We start from the raw sequence: 12925 nt of genomic DNA on the forward strand, positions 1-12925 counted from the left end.
AGATTTTTTTTTTTTCAGTTTTACTAGGCACTGTGTCCTAAAACTCTTTAAGGTACAATTGCTTGCATGAAGTCTATGGACAAGTTGCAGAGGAATCTAGCAGATATTAATACTTTTTCTTCCAACTGACTGGGAATTAAGGAACAACCATGCAGTTATAGGACACTCTGATTGGCTAATAATGATTCTCAGCCAATCAATGAACAGGGATTTTACATACTGCACTGTTTCAGAGAAGTAACTTCACCCTCAGCCAATCAGAGTGATATTCTTTTTCATAATTGATGATACCTAGCTCAAAGTGCTTTACAAAGGAGGGCAATATCATTATCCCCATTTTACAGGTTGGGAAACTGAGGCACTGATAGGTGATGTGGATTGCTCAAGGTCACCCAGCAGGCTGTTGGCAGAGCCAAGAATAGAAAGCAGGTCTCTGGAGTTTTAGTTCAGTGCTCTGTCTATTAGGCCACACCGCTTGGGAGAGAAACCAGAGTATAACCACAAGAAAGTTATGCATCAGCAGCTGTACAGCATCCTTTCACTCTGATTAGCTGAAATAACTCCATTTCAGTAAAACTGTAAATATTTTATTTAAAAATATCATTAAAAATGTTGTTTTCACTGCAGATTCTAAACTAAAGCAGACGAAATTATGAGTCTTATCAGACTGTTTATAAATAGTACTGGCTTGTTGACCAAGTATGTGCTCAATAACAGTGTAAAGGTCATGACTGGTTTCAATTTCTTTTATCCCATTGTGCCAAAGTATGACAGGTTCAAATACAGCAGTTATCACATTTGCTTTGCTATCTGTCACATGTGTATACAGGAGCTTCCAACTGAAACAACCTTAGCACAGCTCCTACTGACTTCCCAAGGGCGAGATTCTTTTCTCATCTTTCAGAACCACCGTCTGTAGAACATTCTGCAGGGGTCCCAGTTTGAGTGTTGGCTTCAGTTGTATATAAACTGTGCACACCTGCAGTACAGCTACCAGATGGGAGCTGCACTGATTTGATAAGGCTGCCCTAGTTTCTGGCCAGGCAGATTCTAAGGGGATGTCTACACTGGCAGAGTTACAGCGCCAGCAGTTACAGCACCGCTCAGAGAGCACTGAAGGGAAACTGCTGTTGTGTGTTCACACTGTCAGCTGCCTGCGCAATAGCGTGTTCACACTTGCGCACTTCAAGCGGTATTCAGAGCAGTGCACTCTGGGCAGCTATCCCACAGAGAAGCTCTTCATCTTTTGCCACTAAGAGTTGTGGGAAGGTGGAGGGAGGTCGCAGGGCATCCTGAGTCCTGTCCCAATGCCCCATGATGCATTGCTTCACATCCCAGCAATCCCTGTGCTTCCATCCACATTTGGCACCATCTTTCAATGGTTTGTGTACTGCGCGCTTTGCCTCTTCGGTCTGCAGGAATGGATCCCGAACTGTTGACCAGTAACTTACTACTCACTCTGACTAACATGTCACGAGTGGCAGTGGAGTTATTCCTTAAATGACAAAGGCAAGAGGAGTGCAACATTAATCTCACCACGCGTAGTAGCTACGACATGAGAATGCTTGTGGCATTCATGGAGGTGTTGACCACAGTGGGCTCGGGAAACAAGCACTGAGTGATGGGGTGGGATCACATCGTCATGCAGGTCTGGGATGATGAGCAGTGGCTGCAGAACTTTCAGATGAGGAAAGCCACATTCATGAGACTGTGTGGTGAGCTCTCCCCAGCCCTGTGGCACAAGGACATGAGAATGAGAGCTGCCCTGTCACTGGAGAAGCGCGTGGCGATTGCACCGTGGAAGCTGGCTACTCCAGACTGCTATCGATCGGTTGCTAACCAGTTCAGAGTGGGGAATTCAACCGTTGGACTTGTGTTGATGGAAGTGTGCAGGGCCATTAATCGCATCCTGCTCCAAAAGACTGAGACTTTGGGCAACATGCATGACGTTGTGAATGGCTTTGCACAAATGGGCTTCCCTGACTGCAGAGGGGTGATAGATGGCATGCATATTCCAATTCTGGCACCAGACCACCTAGCTACCGAGTACATTAGTCAGAAGGAGTATTTCTTTATGGTTCTCCAGGTGCTTGTGGATCACCGTGGGCATTTCACGGACATTAACACATGCTGGTCCAGAAAGGTGCATGACACATGCATCTTTCAGAACAGTGGCCTGTTCAGGAAGCTGCAAGCAGGGGCTTTCTTTCCGGACCAGAAGATCATTGTAGGGGAAGTCAAAATGCCCATTGTGATCCTCGGAGACCCCACCTACCCTTAATGCTGTGGCTTATGAAGGCATATATGGGGCACCTTGACAGCAGCATGGAGTGGTTCAACAACAGTGCAGAATGACTTCAGTGTGCTTTTGGCCATTTAAAGGCCCACTTGTGCTGCCTCTATGGGAAGCTGGACCTGGCTGATGACAATATTCCAATGCTTATAGCCGCATGCTGTACACTCCAAAATATTTGTGAAGGGACGGGTGAAAGCTTCACTCAGGGCTGGACCGCTGAGGCTCAGTGCCTGGAGGCTGAATATGAACAGCCAGAGACCAGGCTATTAGAGGGGTGCAGCACCAGGCCATAAGGATCAGGGAGGCCTTGAGGCAGCAATTTGAAGCTGAAAGCCACTAGTATTTGTTGCTATGCTCAGGAGTGCAGTGCTTGTAGTGCTAGGAGGTGATTGTGATTGGTGCAGACGATGCACTATGAAGGTTTAAGATAATTGAAGATAATTTAAGATAATTCTGTTGCTTTGCAGGGCTCTGTTTGCTTTCAATTAATAGAATGAAGATTGTTTTCAAATCAACACAATTCTTTATTAGAAAACACATGGAGGAGAGAGACCAAAAAAAAAAAAATCAGCACTGAGGATATCAATATGAGGGAACGGAAGGTCCCAGGAGGAGGTGGGGTCCCGAGACCGTTAAAGATTGTGTATGTTTAGGGATCATATCCAACCTTCTCCTTTGGAGTACTTTAGCAGGGCCAAATGCAGACGGATGGGTGTTGAGTGCAGTGGTTAGTGAAGTCCACAGTGCTGGATTGTGACAGGGGAGGGGTGGAATGCAATGGGTACAGACTGGAGCCAGGAGGTTGATAAGAGTCTGTTGGCAGTGTCTGGCGCATGGGAAAGAGTTTTGTGACAGCAGCTGCAGAGGAGGGCGGGCACGGAGCTGCTCGGTTCGCAGCGCTCGTATCTCCTGGAGCGTGTCAGCTTGGCACTCCATAACGTGTAAGAGCCACTCCATAGCTTCATTCTGGCATGCTGCGTTCACCTTTCGGTCCCTCTTCTTGCTGTCCCGTTCAGCTGGCTATAGCAAAGAGGGAGGCTGGGCTCTCAAGGTCATCTCCGTCAAGCCAAAATGCAACATTTTACAGAAGCAGTATTGTTTGCAACACACAAACCACTGATTCAGTGATTTAAAACACAGCCACTATTCATATACCTGTCACTAACTGGCTGACCCAAGGCAAGCACACATGAACTACAAGCCCCCTAAAATGGTGAGTAGCTGCAGGGGCAGGGTAAATCAGTGTTCCTGGACCCTACTGTACACTGGGCACATGGCTCTTAGGGAGATCCAACACTGTAGGGGATGCCTGATGATCATTCCTGTCCCCACATTTTCCACAGACTGTGTTCATTATGGAAGATATCTTGCTGCTGAGGGTGAGCAGGGAATCAAGGGAGGGTCTTCTTCAAGACTGCAGCTTCTGCCTTGGTCCTTATGTGGTTCATCTGTGTGCAGCAATGGTCCCCGCCCCAGTGATGGCACAGTGGAGCAGGAAAGTTACCATTAGTGGGGCAAGAAACAAAGCAGCTCTGCCAAAGAACCTGCAGCAGTGGATTGCCCAGTATCTCCACGAGAGTTTCCTGGAGATCTCCGTGAAGTGAGGGAGTCAATCAACAGCCTGTTCCACCACTCAGACTAGGCATGTGGTGGTACGTGGATCAAACAAACACAAGCCTGCTTTCTGCAACCCTCCTGCCCCCAACAACTCACTTCAGTGGTTCCCAAAATCAAAGCCACTTACCAGGGGCCTCCTCTCCTGTTTGCACTTTGCCAAGCTCCGACAGCTGTGACTGGCTAGCCTCCTCCAGGGTAGAGAAGAGCTCCTGGCTGCATGCAGCTCTGACCTCCAAGTCATCCTCTGCCTCTGGGTCCCCCTCCCCTCCACATCCTCATCCAAGATTTCCTCCTCCTGGCTCGCTCCACTCTGGACTGGCACGCGAGCCACCGAAGTATCCACAGTGGCCTTCACAGTGGAGGTGGGGTCATCATCAAGTATCACGTCCAGTTCTTTGTAGTACTGGCAGCTCATGGGCACAGCACCCGAGTGGTGATTTGTCTCCCGCGTGGTTTGTCTCCTGTGGTAGGCGTTCCACAGCTTTCACTTTGACCCTGCACTGCAGTGTGTCCTGATCATGGCCCCTTTCTGTCATGCATCGTGAAATCTGTCCATAGGTATCCTAATTCCTACGGCTGGAGCGCAGCTGGGACTGGACAGCCTCCTCTCCCCAAATGCTGATGAGGTCCATGGGGTGTGGAGCAGGCATGGCCACCTGGAAAGATGTGCTGAGACCACTGCATGCATCACCGAGCAAACAGGAAGGGGACTTTCAAAATTTCAAAGGAATTTACATGGTGGGGATGATGGTTGGTCACCTGAGGGCAGGGCAGCAGAGTTCAAACCGATGACCAGAGAGGCGAGAACAGGCATTGTGGGACACCTCCCGGAGGCCAATCACAGCGCTGTAGTTGACCAGGGTGTCTCCACTGGCACTGCGGCGCACTACCCCCAGCGCAGACAGCTGTACGCCTCTCGTCAGGGCGTTTTTCTTACAGCGCTGTAACGGCGCAGTTTCTGTGCACTAAGTGGCTTGGCAGCGTGTGCACCTCGAGAGTTACAGTGCAGAAAGCTGCTTTACTCTGCAGAAACTTGCCAGTGTAGGCAAGGCCTCAGGTTCAAAGAGGGTAATCTCGTCAAAAAATCAGCATCATTTGCTGTACTAGCTCAGGCAGTGATATGTGCCATGCAGGTTAGTATGGGCTTTGTTACAGTACAGGGCAATTCTTGGCTTCACATTACAAAATAGCTCTTAATTCCATCGCTCCACATTCTTTCCCACAAGGACATTGCTCTAATGAAATTGGAAGGTCTATCCTTCATATATATTAAAGAGAAAATGTATGATTCCCATTGAAATCAATGGGAGTTAAGTGCCTACTCACTTTTGAAACTCCCACTAAGCATCTATCTGCATCTTCAGATGCCTAAATAGCTTAATATTTGGCCCTAGATGCAGTGGTCACAGCTGTAATGCTGGAATATGGCCCTATCGGAATCGAAATCAAATGCCCTCTAATTAAGGTGCCATAAGTATGCAGAATAGTGGGGATAAGGAGGTAAAGCAAGGGGAAGAAGACGGAGGACACGGAGGAAAGCAAAAAGAAGACTGAATTTGTGGGAATGTTATCCTAAGAACATAAGAATGACCATACAGGGTCAGATCAATGGTCCATCTAGCCCAATAGCCTGTCTTCTGACAGTGGCCAGTGCCAGATGCTTGAGAGGGAATGAATGGAACAGGGCAATTATCGAGTGATCCAGTCCCAGCTTCTGACAGTCAGAAGTTTAGGAACACCCAGAGCATGGGGTTGCATTCCTGACCGTCTTGGTTAATAGCCATTAATGGGCCTATCCTCCATGAATGTATCTGGTGGTTTTTTTTAACCCAGTTAACTTTTTGCTTTCACACATTCCCTGGCAATCAGTTGCACTGGGTGTCTGTACGTTGTGTGAAGAAGTACGTCCTTATGCTTAAAGCAAATCTGCTGCTTATTAATTTCATTGGGTGACTCCTAGTTCTTGTGTTATGTGAAGGGGATAAATTATATTTTCTTATCACTTTCTCCACACCATTCATGATTTTATAGACCTGTATCTTATCACCCCTTATTTGTCTGTTTCCTAAACTGAACAGTCCTGGTCTTTTTAATCTCTCTTCATATGGAAGCTGTTCCACACCCGTAATAATTTTGTTGCCCTTCTCTACACCTTTTCCAATTCTAATATATCTTTTTTTGGAGATGGGGCAACCAGAATTGCATGCAGTATTCAAGGTGTGGGCGTACTATCCACTTATACAGCGGGCATTATGATATTTTCTGTCTTTCCTAAAGGTTCCTAATGTTCTGGTCGCTTTTTTGACTGCCACTGTATATTGACCAGATTATTTTTAGAGAACATGTGCTCAATACATTACAGAAACACAGAGCAAGGACCTGATTGAGCATTACTTGTACAAAACCCACCACTTTCTAGGATCAGGATTCAGGTAATGCAGTAAGTCAGATACAGGCTCATCACAGTGTATTGCTGCAGCACGTGTTTCTTGTTCAGAGGATGATGGTGCCACTCAGGCACTGCCTTGAGTAGAGTGGCACAAACTGCCTGAGGGGAGAACTCAGTAGAATGCATGATACAGGCCATGAGTGACCCATCTGAGGCTGAACGGATCTGTACTACCCATCACACTGAGAGAGATACAGTCCCTTCCTGCACTACCCAGTGCAGAGAAGGACCATGCAGACTGCATAATCCTGCTCCTAACCCACTCCACAGGCTGACATAGGGGAGTGAGGCCAAGTCTCTATCTCTCCCTGACCCCATTTGGGGGCAATGTGTGCTACAGGGACTGAGACTGTCCCTGGTCCTTGTGCAGGGCATGCAAGGGATGGAGAAGATTTTCAATATATCAGCCCTTTCAGTGTTTCAATAAACAATATATTGCTGTTGAATAAACTTAATATACTATGAATAAACTTGCTATGCATTGAGATTCATGGGCTTTTGGACAGGAAGGTGTGGTGGGGTTTACTTTTGATTATGTAGTGGCTTATGTGAGTAAAATGTACGTTAATTGTGTGTGGGAGAGAATTTTTTAGTACAATAATGCATAGAAAAAATACAACATGTTGAGAATTTTGCAGTCGGGAATTTTGTAGGCAATTGAATTTAGGTACCATGATGGCTTATTATGGACTAACTTTTCAAAGGGACCATAACCTAGCTTTTTAAACAGCAGGTGTAGTTTTTTCCCATGTGCCTGCACAAACTTGCATTTGTTAGCAGAAATAGGGTAATTAGGTGGCTCCCGTTAAAGCACAAAAATTGTGCTCCTTCCTAATTTCATTTGGTTTTCCCCATTGGACCACACACTGATTTCCATTCTTCTCACTGGACCTGAAATTAGCATGACTCAGAAAAGGGATGGCACATTTATATATGTAATAGATTACTGTATCAAAACACCTTGGTTTTTAGACAGCTTGATACATTTGAAAATAGTCTAGGCAATAATCCTCCGTCCCTCTCACACACCTACATACATATACACACCTCCTAAGAACAGTGCTGACCCCGGCTGGGAAGACATGCCCCTAGGCACTTATAGAAGCCTCAAATGTTGTTCAGAGCTGAATGAGCTGACTATGAGGAAAACACTGCTGGTCACAAATTCACTTTTTTTTTATGACTGCTAAAACAAAGTGCAATTTCTGTAGAAGGAACAGATGCTGCCGTCTTCAAACAGCAGCAGCCTGTGATAAACAGTGTTTGCAGTCTATACGCAAAGTGGAATTTAATTGTTACTCTTTCTGGGGCAGATTGCTCATATTTACTTAAGTAAACAATCTTTGTCTGCTTTTTATTTGTGATACAGCAGTATTCCTGACAGCGAGACAGGGGAAGATGTCAGGTATGGTATTATATGTGATTGTTGGTCTTTCTACTTTCTACTGAATTAATCACAGTGGAAGGAACCACAGGGGAATTCAGCTTGTCAAACTATTCAATACTATTAAAAAGAAAAAACTTAAGGTGAAGTGTTTTTTTTAAAGTCAGTGGGGCTTGTGCTCTTAAAGCACTTAGGATAAAATTTTCCACAGCACCTAAATGGCTTAGGCTCCTAAATCACTTAAGTGCTTTCATGAATCCCACTGTAAATTCCTCAATCAGGTTATTCCCTAATTCCACATTTTCAGCACTAATCAGCACTTTCCAGCACTATCACTTTAAAAGTCTCATTTGTTAATGCAATCTTTCACCTTTACCCTTGTCTTCATTTCCTTCATCCTGTCATGAGGCTTTTATTTTCACAGCCCCAGGTCTTCGGGCATGTGGGAAATTAAAAAATATCTGGGGAGTCCAGATTAGTCCATGTCTTGGCCTGGCATCCTGACATGGAAATCATGTTTGCCTTATAGCTAATTTGAGAGCTGAGTTCAGCTTAGATTTCTGGAATACTTCTCAAATCTCATTCTGGAACAGACATTGCCATGCTTGGCATCTTAGCCTGGCATGCAAATGTCTGGAATGTTGTACAGATGACAGTTCTAAAAAATCAGGGGTGAAATCCTGGCCCCTTAAAATCAATGAGACCTTTGTCATTGATTTCAGTGGAGCCAGGATTTCACCCTATGTCCTTTTTTCTGACTCTCCCTATAGTGTATATCCCCTGCTGACCAGAATGTCTTCCTGGCTCTCTGAAGCATTAACTACTCTACTGCTGTTACTTTTGGATCCTCATGCTCCTCCACTACTGATTTGCTTGTTTCTCAAGTTTGTCCCCCAACCCATCAGATTGAGTACCTTTGACTGTGCTTATTTCCCACCTAAGTATGCATCTGATAGATCCCTTTGACAAGATCTTATTCCTGACCTTCAGTACATTTCCCTCTTACTCTCCAATGTTCCTTTACAGCCTCTTTATCTGCCACTACTATAAAGCGGTTCCTTATGTCTAATTCTGAGCCAGATTTCAAGTTTTCTGTTCTCCTTACCTGTTCCGAATTGTCAAACCAACTAATATTTCTTTGTGAAGAAGGGTTATCAATTGACTGCTTATAAAGAGACAGAAGTCATATGGCTTGCTGATTCGTTATTAGTTTGCATTACACTGGATTAATACACTGTGCAAAATGTAGTTATTTCATTATTTGTGTCATCAGTTATATTCAAAATGCGGCCAGGACAATGTAAATAATTTAATAGAAAGGCTGCTGACAAACTGTAGAAAAGATTAATTTTTATTTAAAAAACAGTAATTTAGTGCGCACCATTTGCTGTAATAGCTATATCTGCTCATTCTTAGCACTAAATTGTCAAATTATTAGAAGTCATTTGAGTATCCTTAACCTTACTAACAACAAGAGGAATAACCTTCATGTTTCATTCAGATGTAGGAATTTTGTTATAAATTTGTAACATCTTGTCGTGCATTAGTAGTGTGTGTGTGTGTGTGTGTGTATATTGATAGCTACATATAGATAGAACTCCTTGTATTTCAGAAGGCTTTTTAGCATAAAACTGCACTTATTTGTTACTATTCCCACGGAACATGGTTTGTTAAAGGTTCTAATCTTCCTTTGTGTTTGTGTTTTGAATTTTTAAACAGTTTGTGAAATCCTTATGCAGTGTGTTTGCACTATAGGCAAAATTCTGCCCTAATTCACATCTGTGCAACCCCTCTAAAACCAGTGTGACTGCATGGGAGAACGAGAGCAGAAGTTGACTGTGTATTATGTGATTCCAGGATTATATGATATACTGAAAAACAGCTGCAGTACCTTGCAATTAAGCCCCCTTTTACTCTTTTTTGGTCAAAAGGTACTGGGCAGGGGGGAGGCGGTTGTGGGGTTTTGTTTGTTTGTTTTTGTTTTTTTACTGTTTTCATAACAATTAATATTGTAGTAAGCTTTCGTGAGCTACAGCTCACTTCATCGGATGCATTCAGCTCACTTATACTCAAATAAGTTTGTTAGTCTCTAAGGTGCCACAAGTACTCCTCTTCTTCTTGTGAATACAGACTAACATGGCTGCTACTCAGAAACCTGAATATTGTAATGTTTCTTTTGTCCTCATTTCTATAACTTGATATTTGTCTGCTTATAAATGTCCTGATCTTGCAGGATTGGGCTCCAAGTATACAGCTATCATCTCCATCAGCTTTCTGTTTTTAAAAATGTTTAAATAATCCAGACTTTGAATACATGTTTTTTGTGTCTGAATTGAGAAATATGCTAAATGTGCAACAGTATACATATTCTGCAATACTTTAGCAATATCCTTTGGATAAATGGGAGTTTTGTGTACATAAAGGCTGCAAGAATGTGGAGGAGAGGCACTCAGTTGTCTGATAGTTGCTTCTGTACAAGAATGCTTTACAGTATCTGCATTAAATAAAAAATAAGGTGATTTGAAACAGAACATAAAAACTGATCAGAATTAGAGAAACCTACAAGATTTTAACATTTTTATAAAGAGATTAATAACAAATAAGGCAATGTATATAACAGTGTTGTGTAATTAGCATTTCCTCAATTCCCATTAAGGGTATACAGCTTTTCTCAGGTGGGGGCCTGAGTTACCAATTTCTCTGCTGTATTTCCATATCATAAAGAAAATCATTGTACTTATTAAGGAGCTTTGTTTCTATATATAGCTATAATTGTGATACTATATTTGGAATGTTAACCATAAAGAAGTGACGTAACTTTTTACTTACTTAGTTTCACATTTTTTGTATTAGAATATTTTTAACGTGTCTGGTGAGCCGTCTACAGATTTTAAAAAATAACTGATGTTTTGGTTTCTGCAGCCCAGAGAAGGAAACCGCTGTTGACATGGAAGTCAGGTACAATATTTTAAAACCTAATTGGAAAGAAATCAGTCTCCTATTAATGAGTAGCAACTATTGAGCCTCCTGGGAAATCAGATTGAATTATTTTACTTTCTGTGCAGCTGCTGAAAGCTTTAGAACAGATGAAAACAAACAGAAAAGCAATTAAGTGTGTAGACTTTTCTGGTATAAATTAGACAATGACATAAATGGATGTTTCTGCATATTCGTAGGTGGTAATGCAGCAGCATTCTACTACCCTGGGACCTGAGCCAGACTGGAGGGGAAAAAAAAGCAGGGACTCATTTTATTTTTTGTAAAAATGAAAGAGTGGCACAGACTGGTATAAAGACCAACACAGAGTATGTTCCTCCCTCAGAAATGCCAGGGAACTTCAGTGCTGACTTGTAATGTTTTTGTTGTATCAGTAGTAGACATTCATGAGTTTTGCAAAAACTTGAGAAACACTCAACCTAAATTTTGACCCAGGGCTCAAGAAGCACAATAAAGGGTTTGCAACATACTGTATCTCACCTTTTGACCAATTCTAACTCCACAACATTTTTAAGTGTGTTGTTTTTTGTTTGGTCAAATGTGGTGGCCAAAATTTAAGCATCTGCATCCATATATAAACAACTGAATAAATGGCCTTATTTTCAGAGATGCTAATTATGTACGTTGACTTGAATTGATTTCTGAAAATCAGGACTGAATATGGACTTAGGTCAAAAGTTTGAATTATTTACCCATTTTCCTATATGATACATCAATATGGAATTGACTCTGAGTCTACTGGGTACACTCCAGTGAAATTAATGGACTTGTGCCCACTGACTCTAAGGCTGAATTTGACTATCAGCCTCCTTGCACTGGTTAAGCTAATGTGAACAGTCCATCACGTTTTGTCATGAAAAATTATACTTCTTGGAAAAAGAGAGATGTTTATCCAGTGGTTGCAGTTATTTACTTGCAACCTACAGAAAGTAGGTTTGTCACAGTGTGTCTTTCTCTGTTAAATTATCTGTGTTTGCATGTACTCTTTCACTGAAATGTTTGGTTGTTCAGGCCTGACTTTCAGAGATATAAGTGCTCAGGCTCAACTAACAATATTTTGTGTTCTCATATTATGATCCTGTGTTTGGATTCAGATGATTATTCTTTTGATTTGAATGAGAGGTTTGAATGAGCAGTTGGATTCCTTATGAGAGACACTATGGGCTTGGGCATAAATTTCTCATGCAGGTAAGAGTTCACGAGAATTTTGCCCATGTAATAAATATAGGATTTACCCCTGTGTGTCAACCTGATCTCAGCTTCCAGTTAAGAAGAATTGGATTTAAAGAGGGTGAAATTCACCCCTGTGCAGAGAGCCAACTCAAGTCCTATGGGCCACTTAACTCCCACTAAAGGGCTCAAAATATGGGCTAAGTGGGACTCAAGCAATTTGCCTGTGCTGGTTCACTGCACATGGGTGAATTTCACCCACAGTGTGCTAGTCTCCATAGCAATGTTTTGAAAGACAAAACACATTTCCTAGAAGACTTTCCCCCCTGAAACATCACAATCACACTAGCAATTAACTATTCAGAAAAAACTAATTTGCAGTAACCTTTCAGCAATCTTCAGAACACGTACAATTTTAAGCCATAGCAAGTGAATGGAAGACACTCTGGACTTTAAAGTGAATTGCTGAATACATATTAATCCTATAACATATGCACTGATTTCTTCTAAAAATTATTTATACATAAACTTCACACTAATTTAACTAATGGTTTCTTTTTGAGTTAGGACTGAATGACTGTGAGGAGTTAGACCTAGGAGTAAAGGGTTTTGGATGTTCCATTTCAGCTGTGAGCCAGGAATATTCATCAAACATAATTAAAATACCAACTGAGCACATACTTTTTGTGCTCCGAAATGATGTCTAGAATGTGCTAATAAAGCCTTTTGGGTAGCATAACACTGTGTCTTCTCAGCTCATCAAAGAAACTTGTGTCTCATAAATATGTCTAGGCAAGTCTGGTGAATACTTGAGAGAAGATCAGGGCAGAAGACCTCAGTTTCTGATAAGAAAGGTGCCTAGTGCACTTGGCTGTCAGCACATGATTTGAATTGCATTAATGTCCAGCTAGAAGAGGAATGATGAAATGGTTGCTCCAGCAGACAAAGATGGTGATCTGGGGAAGGCAGACAACATTTTAAAAGGGAAAAGAAACTATTTAATTTAAATAAA

General features: G+C 42.5%; 1 protein-coding gene across 4 annotated transcripts in view; it reads left to right on the forward strand.

Annotated features, from left to right (window-relative positions):
- The window catches only part of ABCC8 (ATP binding cassette subfamily C member 8), a 135993-nt gene that overhangs the window by 72645 nt on the left and 50423 nt on the right, over positions 1-12925 (forward strand). For 3 of the 4 annotated variants that reach the window (XM_084631930.1, XM_084631931.1, XM_084631932.1), the window contains exons 17-18: positions 7732-7767; positions 10669-10704. In XM_084631930.1, the coding sequence (XP_084488056.1) occupies positions 7732-7767; positions 10669-10704 (72 nt within the window). The remainder of the gene's footprint in view (positions 1-7731; positions 7768-10668; positions 10705-12925) is intronic. The other variant, XM_084631933.1, reaches the window with a different exon arrangement.

This window comes from Lepidochelys olivacea, assembly GCF_965140295.1.
Source record: "Lepidochelys olivacea isolate rLepOli2 genome assembly, chromosome: 6".
NCBI classification, from domain to species: domain Eukaryota; kingdom Metazoa; phylum Chordata; order Testudines; family Cheloniidae; genus Lepidochelys; species Lepidochelys olivacea.